Below are 23085 nucleotides of genomic sequence, written 5' to 3'. Positions count from 1 at the left end.
AAAAGAAAGTAACTACTCTGTTTTGCAGGAACACCACAAGAAGAAATCAAAAGGCAAACGGTATCTAGATAGTGCGTGTTCCAGTCACATGAAAGGAGACAAAAGCTTATTCAAATCAGTCGCAGATTTTGACGGACGACTGGTAAGTTTTGGTGACAATTCAACAGGAACAGTAATTGGTGTAGGAACTATTTCTTTTAATAATTCTTGTGATATCACTAACGTTTATCTTGTTAAAGGACTCAAATACAACCTCATGAGTATCAGTCAACTATGTGATTCTGATCTAAAGGTGAGATTTAGAAAGACAGGTTGCGTCATAGAAGATACAACTGGAAAAGAAGTCCTTCCTGGAAACAGAAAAAATAATATGTATGTGCTAGACTCAGTTAAAAGTCTAGTTCGACACATCTATTTGGCTTCAATGGGAGAAGATCCTTAGATATAGCACAAGAAACTTGGGCTTGCTAGTATGTGACTAATTGAGAAATTAGCTAAACATGATATGGTTTTAGGCTTGCCTAAATTAAATTGCTTAAAAGATCATATATACGATGCTTATCAAAAAGGTAAGAAAACTAGAAGTTCCTTTAACTCCAAGGATATTGTATCTACTTCCAAGCTCCTACAACTTTTACATATGGACCTTGTTGGTCCTACTAGAACTGCTAGCATTGGAGGAAAAAAGTATGCTTTTGTAATTGTTGATGATTTCTCCCGTTTTACTTGGGTTATATTTCTTGCTCATAAAGATGATACTATAAAGAATTTTAAGTTTTTTTGTGAGAAAGTTCAGCACAACAAAGGATACAACATTACTTCAATAAAAAGTAATCATGGAGGAGAATTTGAAAATAAAGCATTTGAGGACTTTTGCAATGAACAGGGTTGTACACATAACTTCTCCTCACCAAGATCTCCTTAAAAAATGGTGTTGTTGAAACAAAGAACTGAACCCTACCAGACATGGAAAGAACCATGATTATAGAGCACAACCTACCACATCATTTTTGGGCAGAAGCTATAAGCACAGTATGCCATGTACTAAACAGGTGTTTGATTCGACCTATTCTAAAGAAAACCCCTTATGAATTATGGGGTGGCAAGTAACCCAATATTAGTTATTTTCATCCATTTGGATGCAAATGTTTTGTGCACAATAATGGAAAAGACAACATCGGTAAGTTCGATCCTAGAAGCGATGAAGGTATTTTTATTGGTTATTCAAATGCTAGCAGATCTTATAGAGTATTTAATAAACACACTATGTCAATGGAAGAATCAGTTCATGTTATTTTTTATGATACTAATCGCTTGGTTGAAAAAGAAAATTTGCAGATGAAGAAAACTATCTACCTTCAGTCACTATGATTACTTCTTCAACTGATCAAAATAGTTCCCCAAAGAAAACTAATTCTGCTGATGAGTCGACTAATTTTACAATTGGGCCTGTTCCAAACGAACGGACGAGTGAGCCAGGCTATCCCAAGAAGTTTGTTATTGGAGAAATAAATGAAGGAATGAAGACACGAGCATCCTGTAAGAATAATGCAAATTTGGCTCTTATATCTCAACTTGAGCCAAAGAAAGTAGATGAAGCTTTAGAGGATGATCATTGGATTAAAGTAATGAAAGAAGAACTAGATCAGTTCGACAAAATAAAGTATGGAATCTAGTTCCCAAGCCTGAAAAAGGATTAGTAATTGGAACAAAATGGGTCTTCAGCAGGAGAAGTTGTGAGAAACAAAGCACAACTAGTTGCTCAAGGGTACACGCAACAGGAAGGAGTCGACTATGTTGAAACATTTGCCCCTGTTGCTCGGTTAGAATCTATTCGAATTTTACTTGCTTATGTTCCTTTTAAAGGTTTTAAATTATTTCAAATGGATGTTAAAAGTGCTTTTCTAAATGGATTTATTGATGGGGAGGTATTTGAAAAACAACCACCAGGTTTTGAAAATCCTAAATACCCCTATCACGTGTTCAAACTAACTAAGGTTTTATATGGTCTTAAGCAAGCTCCTAGAGCTTGGTATGATCGATTAAGCACTTTCTTAGTAGAACATGGGTTTTTCAGAGGAAAGATTGATACAACTCTTTTCATCAAAAGAGCTTCCTTTGGAAATCTTATTATTCAAATTTATGTAGATGATATGGATTTTGGAAGTTCTAACTCCTCTTTGTGTAAGGGATTCTCTGATCTCATGTAAAGTGAATTCGAAATGAGTATGATAGGAGAATTAATCTTTTTCTTGGGACTTCAAATTCATCAATTTGATAATGGAATATGCATATGTCAAAGTAAGTATACAAAAGAACTCATTCATAAGTTTGGACAGAGTGATGCCAAAGATATGAGACCTCCGATGAGTCCTACATGTTCCATTGACAAAGATGATACAGGTAAAGCTGTTGATGAAACTAACTATAGAGGGATGTTTGGTTCTTTACTTTATCTTACTGCTAGTCGACCGGATATCATGTTCAGCATTTGCAGGTGTGCTCGTTTTCAGTCAGCTCCTAAAGAATCTCATCTTAGTGCTGTAAACGAATAATTAGATATTTACTTGGAACAATTTCCTATGGATTATGGTATCCCAAACCTAATCCCTTCAAATTAGAAGTATTTTCTGATGCTGACTTTGCAGATGATAAAGATGATCGTAAAAGCACAAGTGATTCTTGTCAACTACTTGGAAAATCGTTAATTTCCTGGAATAGCAAGAAATAAAGATCAGTATCTCTTTCTACCACTAAAGTTGAATATATTGCTATTGGGCAATACTGTGCTCAACTATTATGGATGATCCATCAACTAAGTGATTATGATTTGCTGTTTAAGCTGATTAAAATATTATGTGATAATTCTAGTGCTATATGTCTGTCTAAAAATCCTGTGCATCACTCTAGAGCAAAGCATATAGTTATTAAACATCATTTTATTAGAGATCATGTTATTAGAGGAGCTATTGAATTACATTTTGTTTATAATGAACATCAACTTGCAGATATTTTCACTAAGCCCTTACTGGAAGAAAGATTTTGCATGCTTAGAGAATCTTTAGAAATTATTGCTAAACCGATTTAGCTGCATTTATTTTGGTAACTTGTTGTAATTATTTTTCTTGGACTCCCTTTTCCTTAATTACCCGCCTCCAATTTTCCTTTTTTACGCACGTCTGTCATAATTATCTTTCCCACATCTTTTCACTATCTCTTCAGATCCCTTTCCACGCCTCTCCACTTCCCTATAAACCTTCCACCTTCTTCTGACCTTTTATCATCCCCAACTCCGCCATTAAATTTGACAACCCTCTTCTTCTCCCTCTCACATCCCTCTCCTTCTCCGCTATGGCTAAAACTCAGAAAACCTCCCCTATCTCTACTCACAGAAGCTCTAGAAACAAAGACAAATGCAAAGTTTCGTCCCCTGTTAGGATAGACTCTGATGGTTCCATCGATTCCTCTCCCCAAAACTCTATAGCCTCATTATCTTTTCGATCCTCCAGTAAACGTGGAAATTCTGATGAAGACTATGGAGAATCCTCTAAGAAATTCAAATTTGACTATGAGAATGCCTTCCTTGACCATCGAAACTTTTGGACTACCCCCAATTCCGACCTCTTTCATTCTCTCAAAGGTAAATATTTTTCTCATGGTCGAATTGTGGACTTTAATGTTATCTCCTCTCTGCACTGTCATATCCAACATTTCTTTGACTTCTAAGGCTGGGTCGACCTCTTTTCTTATGCTCCTTCTAGAGTCTATGAACACCACATTCTCATGTTTTATGCCAACCTTAGAGCTACCAAGGATGATGAGGTAGAAACCCTTGTATTTGGAACTCGTATTCTTTTTTACTGCTCTGGTTTTGACAAAATATTTATGTCACGACCCAAACCGGAGGGTCGCGACTGACACCTAGACCCTACTCGGCTGAGCGCCATACTACCATCCTAGTGATAAGTCACGACTTCTCGTGAACCTTTAATTTATGAAATGATGCTTCCGTCAAGAAAAACCTGAAAAACTTTTCAATAAAACTCTTTCATCATGTCAGGGACTTCTCCCTTATCGTTAATTCAAGAAAACCTTTAGGGGTCGTTTGGTTTGAACACAAGTTATGATGGGATTAATTATGTTGGGATAAGTTATACTCGAACTATTTATGTTGGGATTAGTTATCCCAATATTGTTCCTTATTGATTGTTTGATTTGTTGTATTAAAAGTAACATGTATTGCATAACTTTTAAGAGAAAGTTATTTGTTTACAAAAATACCCTCTATTTTATGTAGTAGAAAAAGGGTTTTGAGAACCTCAGGGCTATTTTAGTCAATTTCACTATTTTATCTTGGGATAAGTTATCCCAGGATTACTATTCCACCCTCTAATTGGTATAAGTTATCCTAGCACTATTTTTAATTCTGGGATAACTTATTCCACGATTAGTAACCAAACAAAGGATAAGGTGGTACTAAATTTTTATCCCATCACTATTTTTTGCTTATCCATCATACCAAACCATCCCTTAGTCATAATGAAATCTTTAAAAACAAAGCATATGAACACATCGACCTACATGGCCGCTTTACACAATTGTCGACATCTCGACGCACTATCCACAAGACACTATCTGCAATAGTCTCTAACATACACGAGATAATATAACATAAGTTGGGCCAGGGCCCCAACATACCAGTAATGTATCTGACTCAAGGATATACATAAGTACTCTGACCCGACAACACTCCGAACAGAAATGGAGCTCACCAATCCAGCTGATAGCCTGGGAACATCCTATAGATAATGTCCTCTACTCATTTGTATACACCTGTGTTGCATGAAACGCAGCGTCCCCAGGCAATGGGACGTCAGTACAAATAATGTACTGAGTATGTATGGCATAAAAGTAATATAAACATAAGAATCGTGAATTGATTCTGAACTCAAAACCAACTGACTGTCTATATGCATTTGTATGACTGAGTGTCTGAAAGTATTTTCATAAGTCTGTATACTGACAATGCCTCTGTGGGTGCATAACATGCATGCTCTCAATGATAATCATGCTCATGTATATATATAGGTCATAGTGCTGAGAAACGTTCAGCCCGATCCATTATTTCATATCCCATCGGCCTCTGTGCGGCCATCATCATCATCATATACATTGCTGCGGAACGTGCAGCCCGATCCATATATCATCATCATGGTGCACCAGTTGATCAGGTGGTAATGCGTATATAACGCCTATTCCTTTTCCCATACCCCATATATAGATAATATACGCGTATATAACGCCTTCTGGTCACGGGTCAATGTGCATATGTATAATGAATGCAATGCATATGTAAGATGAAACAATAAAACTCTCAGAATAATATGATGTCACACTAACTCTGAGGGACAATTGCTGAGCTAACATTACTAATACATGAAATCTCAAGACCCATGAACAAAGGAACATAATAACAAGGGTACAGGATCATCAAAGACTGAAGTACTCCTAGTGCTTCTAAGAGTAGAGTAATATGGAAGCTCATTTACTCGTTTGTTCGTTCATATCATAGGATCATGCTAAAAATGAAAGAAGGGACAGCCTTAACATACCTTTTTGGTCTTCTTAACTACTTAACGCTTATCCTTCCAAGCTGGTAAATCTACATTTAAGAGAATTCATACCATTGTTAGGCTCATCTTCATATGCTTGCCTCAAGCCTTCAAATTAAATCTTTTTAGAATCTGCCAAAATTCGAGCAGCATCTCCCCTGTTTATACCCCTAGCCCGAAATCACAATACCAACAACCAACACAACAACAACAACTCTAACGTCAACACCATCATCATCCATACCAAAATATTCCATAAAACATCTCACACGATGTTTATCCCATTCCTCAATCCACAAATTCGTTATACGATTATTTAATAACTTTATTTCCGTAAATAAACCTAAATCAATATCAATAAGGGAAGATTCATACCTTGGTCTCGCTAGAGTCGCAATATCTTCAATATTCACCTTGATTTCAAGCCCAGATTTCCCGCAATACAATATTATAATCGCAACTATACGCTGTGCGAACCTAAATCCGGAGATTTCACTTGATTCGCGTTGAAATTTTATGGGTGGAAGTTGGGGAGAGATTTTGGGGAGGTTTTGGGTGAAGAATAAGGGGGTAACCCCCCCCCCCCCCCCTTTATAACGTTCTAGGGTCTGCCTACACTAACCTAGAAATTACTCAGCATGTTTGCGCCACCTTGGGGCGCGTTCTCGCTGAGTTATCCTTTGGTCCTCTGCGCGTTCGCGCCACCTCCAGGCGCATTCGCGCAGAGTTAATCCCTGCTCTGGCAGTCTGTCTTAAAATGCTCATAACGTTTGATTCTGATGTCGGATGCGCGATTTGTTGCGTTGAAAACTAGACTTCATGAACTTCATTTTAGGCTTGTACTTTGATTCAAAACTCCTCATATACTAAAAGATATTCTTTCTCAAAGTTGGGTCAAAATTGCCCCTCATATTTTCTCCAAAGTTCCAACAAACTTAATTTCCTTGATTCACTTGCCCTCCAATCCTTCCATAGCTTATTATATGAACTTAAACTCTAATAGCCATAAGGTAGACACATATAATCTTATATATCCTTGAAGGTAACTCTAGAGTCCATACTTAAAACAACCAACACCTAACGAATCTCACGTACAAAACTACGGGGTGTAACAGTTTAATATCAAAAGCTCTGGTTTTTCTGCTTTACCTTGCAACTCCTGGCCCTCTGACTTTGAAGTTTCCTATGAACAAAACAAACGGTTCCCTTGACACTCCTGGTAATCTTCCTACCCATTGAAGACCTAAAAATCGTGTAGGTTCTCTTTTGACTCTCGTAGTTTTATTCGTGAGATTCTCTTTGAAACTCGTCATTTGAAACTCGTGTGCTTGCTCATATAGTTGCCACCACCATTATGCCTCGCGTAGGTTCTCTTTTGACTCTCACTCAGCATGACGCTCTCCTTACCTAATGTTTAGTTAATAAACACAAACTTCACTTGTCCTCTCTTATCATGAACCATATGTTAGAATCTGCCTCTGATCCAACAAACCTGCCCTATGGTATGTTAATTACTCGAACAGTGGAGGCCCACAATGTCAATCTTGGTGACTATCCTCCTCTTCCTGTTAAGCAGTGCTATGACTCTAAGGCGTTTGTCAGCATGGGTTATGTTTGCATTGATGATGTCTGGGTTCTAAATAAAGATGTGGATAAGGATCCTGAAATTCCCTGTCCTCCTGTTTTGCAAAAATCCAAGCCATCTTCTTCGAACCCCCTTCTTTCGAAAATTCTACTGACATTCTTGCTAAACTGTCTGTTATTGATGAAAAGCTTTATTTCTTCAAAGATCTCCTTGTGTCCACTCACTTTCAAATAGAGAAGGTACGTGATATCTCCAAAGAAGCCAGTGCTGATGTGGCTCGCCTGCGTATCAAAATTGACAATGGGTTAAAGAAAGCAGGTAAGTTGGCTACTAAACTCCAAGGGAGTGTCGATGGTCTTCCTGCTAAGATAATTGCAACTTTGGACGCCATGAAGGATGCTATGGTTAACACCTTAGCCTATTTTCTTTGACCTTTTGCCCAGCAGCAGCAGCAGCAGCAGCAGCACTCTGAGGGGGAGCAAGATTAAAAATACTTTTGTCTTTTGTGTTTGTTTTAGACAATGTGTTGGTTTTGGACCTAAGTCCATCCTGACTTGATTTGTGGCTGTTTACTTAGCCTTTTGAATTATTTTGTGGTTTTTCATTCAGCCTTATATCCTAGTTATATTAGTCTGTTGTGTTTTGTTGGTTGTTGTTGTTTTTTTTTTTTATTATTGATGCCAAAGGGGGAGATGACACTCAACTACTGGACATTAGTCAACTATTCAGGAGGAGTATAACTACTGGACATGAGTCAACTATTCAGGGGGAGTACTATCACGGACTACAGTCAACTAATGAACTTCAGTTGTTTACAGGGAAGTTTGACCACATTGCTTTGAGTTTTTTTTTTTTTTTTTTTTTGTCATCATCAAAAAGGGGGAGATTGTTAGTGCTATGATTTTAATGATGAAAAAATATTTCAATGTAGGTACACTAATCAAGGAACCCAAAGATGCAGCAAGCCCATTGGATAAGTGAAGCTTAGTCGGCTACAAAGGGAAACAGAGGAATCCAAAGATGCAGCAAACCCATTGGACATACAAAGCCAAATTGACAAGTGAAGCTCAGTCGGCTACAAAGGGAAACAACCATGAAGTGCAAAGTAAATAAGCCCATGCTTATATTAGAACAAAGTACCAGATCAAGCCAAGCTTTCAATTGAGTAAAATTACAGAATCTTATGCTATGTCAAAGGAAAGGAAATCAGTCAAGGGATCAATCAGTGCCAATCATGAAGATTTCAAGCTTAGTCAGATCAAGATCTACAAGGAAACAAGTACCAAAGTTGAACCATCCAAACAAGGCAAATATTGTACAAGGAAAGAAGTCGTACAACATTAATACAAGTCGGATACTGTACAAGGAAAGAAGTCATACAACATTAATAGCTCTTGCTTTATTCTTGGAAATTAGGATCCTCAATACTCCTAATTTACAAGGATAAATTCTCTTGGGTTGGCATATCTGCAAAAAGAGTCTAACAGCTACACAACTGAGGAATATAAATACAAGGCTCTAGAGAAGAAGAAAAATATACCTTTGTCTCATTCTCTCAAGTTCTCTGCTTTACTTTTCATAAATATTGTATTCTTGAGTGATATAGTGTAAAAAAGAAAAAAGAAAAAAAAGGAGAGATATAGTATAATTTGTGAGGCATTGTATCAAAAGATTACGAGTGTTTTGAGTGTAGACGTAGGAGCTCCATTCAAACAATCATTGTACCAAACCTTTTACAAAAGAGCTGCAGAGAACACCCTTGCAACTCAAGGGGATTGGATTAGGATTCACATTGAATCTGAACCAGTATAAAATATCTGGTGTAATTTAGTTTTTGATAATTTACTTCTACATTACTTTATAGTCTACTAGTTTGTTCAGATAGTCGACTGCATAAGCGAAAAAGTTACAATTCACCCCCCTCCCTCTTGCACTTTCACATCTGTTTTTCAAATGGACATACTCAACATAGGTGTAGAATAAACTACTCACATGGTAAGGTATTTCAAAAGGGACACTAACTTGGGCTGAGGAAGTTAATGGAGCTGTTAGATATGCAAAAAGGAGGAGTTCTAAAGCAATTTTGTGTAAGACGGTGCTGGCAGGAGTAGTGTATCACCTATGGTTGGAAAGGAATCCAAGAATTTAATTTCCAGCAAAAGAGTAGACCACATGATGTTTTAACATGGAGGATTATCCACGAAATTTGAAAGTGCAAGAGGGGGGCGGTGAATTGTAACTTTTTCACTCAGACAGTCGACTAACTTAGAACCCTAGTCGACTATAAAGCAATGCAGTAATAAAAGTGCGGAAAGTAAATGACACCAAGTATTTTATACTGGTTCAGATTCAATGTGAATCCTAGTCCAGTCCCCTTGGGCTGCAAGGGTGTTCTCTGCAGCTTTTTGTAAGTGGATTGGTACAATGGTTTGTTTGAATAGAGCTCCTATGTCTACACTCAAACACTCGTGATCTTTTTGATACAATGCCTCACAAACTATACTATATCTCTCCTTTCTTTTTTTGTTTACACTATATCACTTAAGAATACAATGTTTGTGAAAAGTAAAGTAGAGAGCTTGAGAATATGAGACCAAAGTATGTTCTTCTTCATCTCTAGAGTCTTGTTTATATAGTCTTCAAATCAACTAGCCGTTAGACTCTTTTTCAGCAGAGATATCAACCCAAGAGAATTGATCCTTGTAAATTAGGAATATTGAGGATCCTAATTTCCAAGAATAAAGCAAGAGATCATTAAGTCTGTAACATTTCTTTCCTTCTGTGGCATCACCTTTATTTGGCAGATACTCGTTTCCTTGTGCGTCCTTGATAGATAATCAATGTTGTACAGTTGTCTTCCTTATGCGCCATTTGCCTTGTTAGAATGGTACTTGTTTCCTTGTATATGCAGATTTGATTTAATGCTTGAATTTCCATGATTGTGCTGATTTGATTGCTTGAGTAAAATCTAATCCATGTTCCAAAAATAAGTAATAGGTTATTTTCTTCGTGCCTTGAATTACTTTCCTTATGCAGCTGAATTGGGCTTGTACTCCTTTGCAGCCGACTAAACTCTTTTTGTCCATTGGGATTTTTTGTCCAATGGGTTTGGTTGAACCTTTGAGTATAGTACCTACACAATAATTTGTCATCAGTAAAATCATAACACTAAAAATCTCCCCCTTTTTGATGATGACAAAAAAATACTCAAAGTGAGTGTAAGTGTAGTCAACTTCCCTGTTTAACTTATTGATTCTAATCCATGAATAATGCTCCCCCTGAATAGTTGAGCAGTTGAATTCTCCCCCTGAATAGTTGAATAATCCAGACTAGACTTTTTCTCCCCCTTTGGCATCAATCAAAAAGAGAAACAGACAGCAAAACTAAAATAATAATACACAGAATAGAGTGATAATAGGGTTAGATCAGATGACTGGATAGACCAGCACCAACGGAGTCCAAAAATGGCTGATTAAACAGCCACAAACCATAGTCTAGTTCTAGTAAGAACAAACAAAAATAACTTAGACAAGATGGACTTATGTCCAAAACTAAAAGATTGTCTACCCCCCCTTCAGAGTGCTGCTTCTGCTGTTCCTCCCGCTGCTGTTGAGCAAAGGGCCGAAGGAAGTACGCTAAGGTGTTAACCATAGCATCCTTCATGGCATCCAGAGTTTCAGTCAACTTAGCAGGAAGGCTGTCAACACTACCTTGAAGTTTGGTAGCCAACTGACCTATTTCCCTTAAGCCACCATCAATCTTTATATGCAGTCGAGCAACATCAGCACTTGCTTCCTTAGAGGCATCCCTGACTTTTTCCATATGAAAATGAGTGGTCACAAGGAGATCTTTGAGGAAATCAAGTTTGTCATCAAGGGATGATAGTTTAGCAAGAATATCAGAAGAGTGATCAGAGGGGAGGTTCGAGAAGGAAGGTTTGGATTGTTGGAAAATAGGAAGACAAGAGTTCTCAGGTTCCTTATCCACATCCTTCTTGAGAACCCACGCATCATCCATACAAACATATGCCATACTGACAAATGCTCTAGAGTCATAACATTTTTTAATAAAGATAGGAGGGTGGTCATTAAGATTAACATGATGGGCTTCCATAATGCGAGTAATGAGCATACCATAGGGCAGATTAGTGGGATCAGAAACAGATTCTAACATGTAGTTCATGACTAGGAAGGAGAGGTGAAGCTTACGTTTTTTAACCAAACAGTAAGTAAGAAGAGTATCACGCTGAGTAAGAGTCGACAAAGAGCCTACACGAGGCAAGATAGTGGTGGCAACAATGTGAGCAAGTGCACGGGTTTCAAAAGACAAAATTTTAGGGCCTAAGTGAGGGGGCAGAGAATCGGTTGATTCAAGAGAAATAGACCGCTTGGCCTGTTCATAAAAGACCTCAAAATCGGACGGCCATGAGTTACGAGGTAAATCAGAAAAACCAGGGCTTTTGATATTAAACATTTCATCAAAGCCAGAATTGTCAAACAAAATACGAGTGCCAAAAACAAGGGTTTCAAGTTCATCATCCTTTGTAGCTCTAAGATTAGCATAAAACATACGAATATGGTGTTTATAAACACGAGGAGGTGCATAGGAGAAAAGATTTATCCAGCCTTGAAAGTCAAAAAACTGTTGAATATGACAATGCAACGAAGAGATGACATCAAAATCCACAATTCGACCATGAGCAAACGATTTTCCTTTAAGGGAGTGAAATAGGTCAGAATTTGGGGTGGAACAGAATTTTCGACGGTCAAGAAAGGCATTTTCATAATCGAACTTAAATTTCTTGGAAGAATCACCACATGTTTCATCTGCATGGTCACGTTAACTGGAGGAACGAAGAGACAACGAATTTGGAGAGTTATGAGGAGAGGAATCAGAGCCATCAGAGTTTATTTGAACAGAGGATGAGGCTTTACTTTTGTTCTTGTTTCTCGAGCTTTTGCGAGTGGAAAGATAAGAATGTTTCTGTGTTTTGGCCATGGTTTGAAATGAGTAAAAAAAGAAGAAGGCTGTTGAGTGAAGAAAAATGGAAGGATGGACGGTTTTAATGGAGTTTTTGGGGATAATGAAAAGTCATGGAAGAGGAAAGGTTTATGCGGAAGTGGGAGACGTGGTGGAAGAATGAAAAGACGGTAGAAAAGAGAGGAAGGGGGAATGATGATATTTATGAGAAAGCGTGAATTGGGGAAAGTTTAGGGACTGAAGCAATTCAGTGAAAGGAAAATCAAACAAGTTACCAAAAATAACGCAGCTATAAAGGTTTATTAATAATTCCTAGAGATTCTCTAAGCATGCAAAATCTTTCCTCAAGTAAAGGTTTTGTAAAAATATCAGCAAGTTGATTTTCAGTGGAAACAAATTGTAATTCAATAGACCCTTTGATAACATGATCTCTAATAAAATGATGTTTAATATCTATATGCTTTGCTCTAGAATGATGCACAGGATTTTTAGACACACATATAGCACTAGAATTATCACCGAAAATTTTAACATACTGAAATAATAGATCATAATCACTTAGTTGATGCACCATCCATAGGAGTTGAGCATAGCATTGCCCAACAACAATATATTCAGCTTCACTAGTAGAAAGGGAAACACATCCTTTTTTTTTGCTATGCCAAGAAATTAATGATTTTCCAAGTAGTTGACAGGAACCACTTGTGCTCTTTCTATCATCTTTATCACCTGCAAAATTAGCATCAGAGAATCCTTCTAGTTTGAAGGGATTAGTTTTGGGATACCATAATCCATAGGAAATTATTCCAAGTAAATATCTAATTATTCATTTTACAGCACTAAGATGAGATTCCTTAGGAGCTGACTGAAAACGAGCACATTTGCAAACACTAAACATGATGTCCGGTCGACTAGCAGTAAGATACAGTAGAGAGACTATCATTTCTCTATATTTAGTCTCATCAACTGCTTTACCTGTATCATTTTTGTCAATAGAACATGTGGGACTCATAGGAGTTTTCATAGCTTTAGCATCACTTAAGCCAAATTTGTGAACAAGCTCCTTTGTATACTTACTTTGACAAATGAATATTCCTTTGTCAGATTGATGAATTTGAAGTCCCAAGAAAAATGTTAGTTTGCCCATCATACTCATTTCGAATTCACTTTACATGAGATCAGAAAATTCCTTACACAAAAAGGGATTAGAACTTCTAAAAATAATATCATCTACATAAATCTGTATAATTAGATTTCCAAAGGAAGATCTTTTAATGAAAATTTTTGCATCAATCTTTCCTTTAGAGAATCCATTTCCACTAAGAATGTGCTTAGTCAATCATACTAAGCTCTAGGAGCTTGTTTAGGACCATATAAAGCCTTACTTAGCTTGAACACATGATATGGGAATTTGGGATTTTCAAAACCAGGTGGCTGTTTTACAAAGACCTCTTCTTCAATAAATCCATTTAAGAAAGCACTTTTAACATCCATTTGGAATAGTTTAAAACCTTTAAAGGCAGCATAAGCAAGCAAAATTCAAATAGATTCTAACCGTGCAACAGGAGCGAATGTTTCATCATAGTCGACTCCTTCCTGTTGTGAGTAGCCTTGGGCAACCAGTCATGCTTTGTTTCTCATAACTTCGCCTGTTTCACTTAACTTGTTTCTGAAAACCCATTTTGTTCCTATTACTGATCATTTTTCAGGCTTGGGAACTAGATTCCATACTTTATTCTTGTCAAACTGATCCAGTTCTTCTTTCATCGCCTTAATCAAATGATCATCCTTTAAAGCCTCATCAACTTTCTTTGGCTCGAGTTGAGATATGAGTGCCAAATTTTCATCATTTTTACAAGATGCTCAAGTCTTCATTCCTTCAATTATTTCCCCAATGAAAAACTTTTTAGGATAATCAGGCTCACTCCTCCATTCGTTTGGAACAGGTCCAATTGTAAGATTAGTCGACTCATCAACAGAGGTAGTTTCTCTTGATGAGAGATTTTGATCAGTTGAAGGAGTAGTCATAGTGACTGAAGGTTTGCAGACATCTTCACCTGCAAATCTTTCTTTCTCGACCAAACGGTTAATATAATAAAAAATAACATGAACAGATTCTTCAATAGATTTAGTGTGTTTATTGAAAATTCTATAAGATCTGCTATTATTTGAGTAGCCAACAAAAATACCTTCATCACTTCTAGGATCAAACTTACCAATGTTGTCCTTTCCATTATTGTGCACAAAACATTTGCACCCAAATGAGTGAAAATAACTAATATTGGGTTTCTTACCATTCCATAACTCATAAGGGGTTTTCTTTAGAATAGGTCGAATCAGACACCTGTTCAATACATGACATGTTGTGCTTACAGCTTCTGCCCAACAGTGATGTGACAGATTGTGTTCTAAAATCATTGTTCTAGCCATGTCTTGTAAAGTTCTGTTCTTTCTTTCAACAACACCATTTTGCTGAGGAGATCTTGGTGAAGAAAAGTTATGAGCATAACCTTGTTCATTGCAGAAATCCTCAAAGGCCTTGTTTTCAAATTCTCCTCCATGATAACTCGTTATGGAAGTAATGTAGTAACCTTTGTCACGCTGAACTTTCTCACAGAAAAACTTAAAATTCTTTAGAGTATCATCCTTATGAGCAAGAAATATAACCCAAGTAAAACGAGAGAAATCATCAACGATAACGAAAGCATACCTTTTTCCTCCAATGCTAGCAGTTCTAGTAGGACTAACAAGGTCCATATGTAGAAGCTGCAATGGTTTAGAAGTGGATACAATATCTTTGGAATTAAAAGAATCTTGTTTGCTTACCTTTCTGACAAGCATCGCATATATGATCTTTTGAATAGTTTACTTTAGGCAGGCCTAAGACCAAATCGTGTTTGGCTAGTTTTTCAATTAGCCGCATGCTAGCATGGCCAAGTCTCTTGTTTCAAACCCAAGGATCTTCTCCCATTGAAGCCAAACAAAAGTGTCCAGCTGGACTTTTAACAGAGTCAAGCACATACACATTTTTTGTTCTGCTGCCAGGAAGAATTTCTTTTCCAGTTTTGTCTTCTATGACACAGCCTGTTTTCTTGAATCTTACCTTTAAATCAGAATCACATAGCTGATTGATACTTAAGAGGTTACATTTGAGTCCTTCAGCAAGATAAACATTAGTGATATCACAAGAGTTATTAAACGAAATAGTTTCTGTACCAATTACTGTTCCTATTGAGTTATCACCAAAAGTAACTAATCCTCCATCAATGTCTGCGATTGATTTGAACAAGCTTTTGTCGCCTGTCATGTGACTGGAACACGCACTATCTAGATACCATTTCCCTTTTGATTTTTTCTTGTGGTGTTCCTGCAAAACAAAGGAGCTACTTTCTTTTAGGTACCCAAGCTTCCTTGGGTCCTTAAGAGTTAGTGCTTTGATGATTGGTCTTGGGCTTCCATATCCAACCTGGAGAAGATGTGTAGCGAAATCTAAATTGAAGATATTTATGACCCGTTTTTCCACAGCAGAAACATTTTTGAAAAGAGTGTTTTTCAGAGAATGACTGAGTAGTCGACTTATGAATATTTTTTGGAGACTTCCTTTCAGTTGTTTGAAAGCTTTTATTAGACTGATCTGTCTCCTCATAATTGTTTGACATACCGTTAGATTTTCAGAGGTATTACTATCACTGATAGGTCTTTTCCGAGTTGACTTGTTGTTACGGGTCAACTGGTTAGATCTAACTGAGCTATGGCTGGTGGACCTACGCAACCCATTAAGCTGCAATTTCAAGTCCGCAACTTCTTCTTGAAGAAGATCCCTTTCTATTTCAACTACTTTTAGTTTAAGTTCCCAGTCCCTTCTTTCTCTCTTAAGTTTCTTATACTCATTAAACACTCTATTAAAATCCTCAAGTATTTGATCAAGCAATTCTTGAGTTTCACTACAGTTAGAACAGTGATAAGGTCTTACCTCGCTAGTTTCACCAATTGCCATGAAGCAAATGTTCTCCATTCCTTCTTCATCATCTTCAGAGACTTCATCTTCAGTCTAACTGCTGAATGCTCTTTGTTTTTGATAGTTTTTCGATGGTTTCCTTTTTTCCTCAGGGTATTCAGATGCAATGTGACCATATTTTCCACATTCGTAGCATTTTCCATCATTTCTTTGAACAGTGGAAGTTTTACCTTTTCTGAAATTTGAACTTCCTTTTCTATTGTTTCTAGATCTTCTCATGGCTTCAATCACATGCCTAGAAATCATGGCCACTTCTTTTTCTTTAAACTCATCATCCGATTCTTCAGCCTGAGATTTGAAGGCAACCATTTTTTTCTTTTCATCCTTCTGACATCTTTGAATATAGTTCTTTTCAAAGGCCATCAGATTTCCTCTTAGTTCGTCATAGGTGAAATTGTCCAGATTTCCATCTTCCAAAATAATCGCCTTGGTTTCCCAAGTCTTTGGTAGACTTCTGACAAGTTTTCTCACCTGTTGAGAATTGGTGTAGGTCACTCCAAGAGATTTAAGTTCACCAATGATCTTGCTAAATTTGGTGAACATTGATTCAATGTTCTCATCATCCTTCATGCTAAAAGCTTCATAATCATGCCTTAGTGCATCAATTTTGGTTTCCCTCACTTTTGATGTTCCTTCATAAGTGACTTCAATTTTATCCCACATTTCTTTTGCAGTCTCACAGTTGGATATTTTGGCATACTCTCTTCACTGACTGCACAGTACAGCAAAGCTATTGCTTTAGCATTTGTTGATAGAGTCTCATGTTGTTCTTTAGTCACATCATGTGACTCCAGATCAATTTTTGTATTTGTATCCTTTGCATCCACATTTGGGATAGGCTTAGGTCATTTCTTGATCACGATCCATGCTTGATAGTCTGTTGATTGCACAAAGATCTTGAACCTTTCTTTCCAATGACAGTAGTGTTCACCATTGAAGTAGGGTGGTCTTGTTGTGGAGTGCCCATCTTGTAAGATTGCTCCGGGAATTTGATATGCAGCCATTTGATCTTTTCTCACTTGTTGTTAAGCAATGAAATGTGAGACCTTGCTCTGATACCAATTGAAAGCGCAAGAGAGGGGGGGGGGTGAATTGTAACTTTTTCACTCAGACAGTCGACTAACTTGGAACCCTAGTCGACTATAAAGCAATGCAGTAATAAAAGTGCAGAAAGTAAATGACATCAAGTATTTTATACTGGTTCAGATTCAATGTGAATCTTAGTCCAGTCCCCTTGGGTTGCAAGGGTGTTCTTTGCAGCTCTTTGTAAGTGGATTGGTACAATGGTTTGTTTGAATAGAGTCCCTATGTCTACACTCAAACACTCGTGATCTTTTTGATACAATGCCTCATAAACTATACTATATCTCTCCTTTTTTTTTTTACACTATATCACTCAAGAATACAATGTTTGTGAAAAGTAAAGCAGAGAGCTTGAGAGTATGAGACCAAAGTATGTTTTCTTCGTCTCTAAAGTCTTGTTTATAGAGTCTTCAAATCAACTAGCCGTTTAGACTCTTTTTCAGCAAAGATATCAACCCAAAAGAATTGATCCTTGTAAATTAGGAATATTGAGGATCCTAATTTCCAAAAATAAAGCAAGAACTTGTTCCAAAAATAAAATAGCTTATTTTCTTCGTGCCTTGAATTACTTTTCTTATGCAGCTGACTTGGGCTTGTACTCCTTTGTAGCCGACTAAACTCTTTTTGCCCATTGGGCTTTTCTGTCCAATGGGTTTGGTTGAACCTTTGAGTATAGTACCTACACAATTTGTCATCATTAAAATCATAACGCTAACAATTCACCGTAGAGGTGTTTTATGCCTTAGATTAGCTAGTTTAATGCAGTCCTTAACCTATTATCCTTAGTTGCAACTTTGCTAGTCTTTTAGTAGTGTTACACAGATGAACATGGCATGAAGTTGGGGTTTGTGTACTTCAATTGCCAAAATTATATCTGTACATATTTGCACTAGTACTAGAAGGATTGCGACTACTCAAAAAAAAAAAAAAAATTGAATCCATACACGGACATGGTCCCTTAAATTTTGCCCGGCATATATGCTAAAACTCGTAACTACTGAATACTTAATTTCTACTAAAATATGCCAATTAAACACCTTAAAAAATAATCAACCAGAAATATAAAACGTGTGGATCATATGTGGATTTGAAAAAAAAAACACCAAGCAAGAAAAGACATGTCACAAGGGAGAAAAACTGAAGAATTTTTTTTTTTTTTTTTTTTAAAGAGAGACTAAACGTATGGATTAAGTCTTGGAGAGACTCTCCGGCCATGTTTCACAAATATTCTTCGATGGTGCTTCTGATATCCCTGCTTTGTCTGCTAAAACAGAAAGGATAGACATTAGGAAAAGGGGTTAGGGTAGAGTTTAATTATTGCCATTTATAATATACTTTTTTTACATAGTTTTTAAATATATAAATTTTGTTTTAAAAAATTTAAAATTTTTATGTCCGAATTCACAGTCAAAATTTAGAAATTTGAATATTTAAATTCCAACGGTCTCACGTAGCTGAGACAGAAAGAATATATAATAATAATTGGGTTCACAATAAAAAACTAATAAATATTTAATGATATAAATATTCAAGATATGGACAAAAGCAATTGATCAATCCACCTCAATTTGTAACTTATATGATAGATTCGTCCTTTAACGGGAGAGGATGTTTGAAATCAAATATTCAATAGGCACGAGCCAAAATTGAATAAATTTAGAGATAAGGGTTAAAAACACACCTCAACTATCACTTTTTTTTTTTAGTTTTATATCTAAACTATCAAAAGGTTGAGAAAACTACCTAAACTATCACTATCTAGTTTGCAAAACACAACTCAAATTATTCTTGAATGGCATGTGATCTGCACTCTCGATTTTATATAAAAATATTGTCAAGTGTTGTCCATGTGGATAAATAATGTCGCAATGGCACCTACATGGAAATTTAAAAAAAAAAACTATTTGTTTTGAAAAAACAAACTGAAAAATAATAATTTTTGTAAAAAAAAAAACAAAAATTATAGAAAATTAAAAAAAAATAGTTTAAAAAATGGAAAAGTTATTTTAAAAAAAAAAAATAAGAAAACTGATTATTTAGTTTTCACATTTTTTTGTTCAAATCAACTTTTCCATTTTTTAAATCTTTTTTTTTCTTTCTGATTTTCTAAATTTTTAGATATTTTTTTACAATTTTTTTTATTCATATTTGTTTAAAAAAATGTTGATTTTTTTAAAAAAGTAATGCAGTTTTTTTAAAAAAAAATATATAGTCACTTTTTTTATAAAAAAATATTATTTTTTTAATTTCCATGTAGGTGCCACCATAGCATTACTTATGCCATGTGGACAATTTTTTTGAGAAAACTTCAGCTTCACTTGCCTTTTGGAGAGTGAGTTCACACATTTAGTTTAGGTGTGTTTTGCAAACTAGATAGTGATAGTTTAGGTAGTTTTCTCAACCTTCTGGTAGTTTAGGTATGAAACTAAAAAAAAATGTTATAGTTGAGGTGTGTTTTTGACCCTTATCTCATAAATTTAAGAAGCCGCATATATTTAGTGTGGCGGAGTCACATTGAAGCAAAGGAGTTCATATGATACTTTGTTCAAATATTTACCTATTATACATGTATATTACAAGCTAAAAATAATAACATACATGGTAAATACAAAAATTGAATCCCTTTAATAAAAAATATAAGCTTGATTTAGTTTAATTTTATAAAAGTTGATCTGCTTAACGAAAACTCTCTTAGCTCCATCATTACTCATATATGTCCAACCAATCTATATATAATATAAAGCTTGGTATAGACAAGGTGATGTGGCACCTCTCTATGGTCACCATTCCTATTTATCATTTTTCTTCTTTTTTTGGCTTTTATATTATTTTTCTTAATTACTAGTGAAATTGCTCGCGCTACACACGGTCTTTAAAAATTTAGTTGCTATCGAAAAGTTAAAAATTTATTAAAAAGTTAGCAAATAAATATAAAATATGAGATATACATATGCAAAATGTAAAATTAAATGATCAAAATGTATAAGAAAAATACATATAAAAGAATAGAAGTGCACATAGTTCTCGAGAAACAATCCTTTCATAGGAAAGAGAAGCTAACATTTCATGTTATAGGAAAAACGAATATGTAACATAAGTCTTCTAGCCTGTCCTTACTATTTATATTTTGTTCACAAATAATTTAATTATTAAAATTAATAACCATTATTTAGTTAATGTATTTAGAGGTAATTTTTATTCATAATAAGAGACATATTTAGCCCCAAAAGAAACAGAGAATTTTAGTCCAACAGAAGAAAAGCAATCTTAAATAAAAAGTAGTAATTAGAGGAAGATCAGAACAGAAGAAAAGAATTACTACTTGTAATTGTTAAATAAAAACCACAAAAAGCCAATGCTTCATAGAAATCCCATATACAATAAGAAACCATTGAAAGCCGGGAAATTAATATAACAACATAATACGAGAATAGGAAATAATCTTAAAAATTGAAAGTCCAGAAATTAATAAAACGACAGAATGAAAATAATGTTCAGGGAAATAAGAAAGAATAGAATTTATCATCTTGTTATATTACATAAGATCAGAATTACATTAATATATAAAGATGTAGATTTAGTGACCAAAATAATAGTCTGCATTTGTATTTCTTTTTTGTAAATCATTGAGTATTTGTTATTCTTTCACCGGGCTAATTTGTACTTCAATCACTGCGTCGCGAAAGATCTTCTAAAGAAGTTGAAGAAATCCATACATCCACTCCCACCAGATTCCTTAATCGTAATAATCTACGTCAATTGTCAAATAAGAAAGGAGTATACAGATCTCCAAATTCTCCACTTTGCACAAAAAAAGAAAAAGGTGTCGAGCACAAAATCTTCTAGTTTCAAGTTTCTACATTCTTCCACAAAGCTATGAACCACACCTTTTACAATCAGAATTCTTGCCCGTGAAAGCATACAATTTTACATGAGGCATAGCATTCAAAAGGCTACAAGAAATATGTCATGTCAATTATTCAAGTTGTACTTAATTAAACACAAGATATATCCGTATATAAAGCCTCTTGTAAATAAATCATCCGGTGTTTAGAGATATTTGACAAAAACTATAAGAAGTCCTAAAACTATTCATGATTATCGAATATCATGAGCCAAAAAAATCAATTTATGAAAAAAAGAAATTAAGTTACAAACGTACAAAACTGAAGAAATACCTTTTCACATCCAATTTTCCTTGAAATTGAATTAAAAATTGTCAAATATTTTATCCTAAAAGAAACCTTGTTCTCACACGAAGTTCAAAGGAAGCATCTTCTATATATAATGTATTCTTCACATACATCTCTGTCTTTCTCTCATCGTAGTAGAATTAACATTATCTACACAACAAGATCAGGAAACAAAAACTGTAAATGCAGAGGTAAAAAATTTAACACTGTCAACCCATGTTTTTTTTCCAGACACCAAATCTAACCATGATCTTTAGTTTCTTGAGAATCCACAAAGAGATTGGAGAGAGCCAAAGTTATTTGCCTTGCTTGCAGAGATTATGATACGGAACTGATTTACGGACAGATTAAAAAGAAAAAAAGACCAAGAAAAAAAAAAAGAAATCATAACTAACAAATTCATTAATTACAAATATGAAGATAAAACATGAGGGAAAAGAAAATTATGATAGTTGGATTCGTTGAGTCATCTGAGATTTCTCATTTAACAGTCAAGCCAATGAAATGTATAGATTTCTTCACCACGCCATCTTCAAAAACTTATTTATCTAATGAACAGTAATTAAGGAGACTCTCTGATTTATTGACAAAACGAAAAGGAAAAAAAAAACGCATATGTTAAGTAAGAGGCGTCTCCTAGTATTATGAAACGGTGGCTATATTTATTTTCCTTAATTGTAGTACAACTACAATCCTGGAATGTTATACGTACTTATATTTCCTAAATTATCGTGGAGCTACAATGAAGCAATAATAAAGGAATACGTGGGCTTTATTCAATGCTCATATTTATTTTGTGACTTGATCACAACATTTATTCAATAAGTGCTATTTAGTACAATATTTATTTTGTGAGGCTTTTTTAAGCCATTTAATTAGTAAATTATGTTTAAAAAACCAAAAAAAATTCAAAAAAGGAGAATAAAAATAAATAGCAATGAACGCCATAGAGAGGTGTCACATTAATTTGAAAAGTCATCTACATAACTCACACTCCCTTCAACTTCATAACTTCTACTTTTAATTAGTATTAGAATTATGACTGATTAGTAATATTCATAATTCTCAAGTCTTTTATATTCATAACCCCCTAATTATTTAATGTGTAAGTTTATGACACCTAATTGAAATCACCCCTACATGGTATTCTCAGTCCAATAAATGGAAGGTATTGTAGAACGGAGGAGGAGAGATTAAAAGCCTAAATGAAAATTATGCTGATGAGAAGGAACTATCCCTTATGTCAGGTATTCGAATACTATTTTTAGCAAGTGTCTTGGTACTTTTAGCATGTGGTATCTTTGAGAAAGTTCAATTTTTCCATTAGAACTTCTGCAATTGATCATTCCCTTTTTTGTTTGTTTTTTACTAAAAATCCTTGAGAAGGATCATGATCAGAGGCGTATGTAGCCTACAAGGTAGGGGTTCAACTGAACCCCAAACTTTCGGTGCGCAGCCTAAATTTATGTGTAAAAAATTATTGAAATTGCAATAAATAGTAGATATGAACCCCTAACTTTAAAAATATAATGGGTTCGATGCTAAAAATCTTAATATTGAACCCATAAAATTTAAATACTGGATCCGCCTCTGATCATGATACCATAGTTTAGT

The 23085-nt window shown here is 35.2% G+C and overlaps 1 protein-coding gene across 1 annotated transcript; it reads right to left on the bottom strand.

Annotated features, from left to right (window-relative positions):
* Window positions 1-15124: 15124 nt before the first annotated feature.
* Window positions 15125-16192, bottom strand: LOC132628880 (uncharacterized). The gene has a single exon (XM_060344635.1). It carries the CDS (start codon window positions 16190-16192, stop codon window positions 15125-15127), a length of 1068 nt encoding a protein of 355 aa, XP_060200618.1.
* Between the last annotated feature and the right edge of the window lie 6893 nt (window positions 16193-23085).

The sequence above is a fragment of the Lycium barbarum genome, chromosome 2 (genome assembly GCF_019175385.1).
Source record: "Lycium barbarum isolate Lr01 chromosome 2, ASM1917538v2, whole genome shotgun sequence".
Taxonomy (NCBI): domain Eukaryota; kingdom Viridiplantae; phylum Streptophyta; class Magnoliopsida; order Solanales; family Solanaceae; genus Lycium; species Lycium barbarum.
The sequence above is the reverse complement of the archived record's forward strand: the minus strand, read 5'-3'. Positions and strand labels throughout refer to the sequence as shown.

Coding starts and splice junctions, on each gene's coding strand:
- LOC132628880 (XM_060344635.1), bottom strand. CDS start 16,192: ATGGAGAACATTTGCTTCATGGCAATTGGTGAAACTAGCGAGGTAAGA.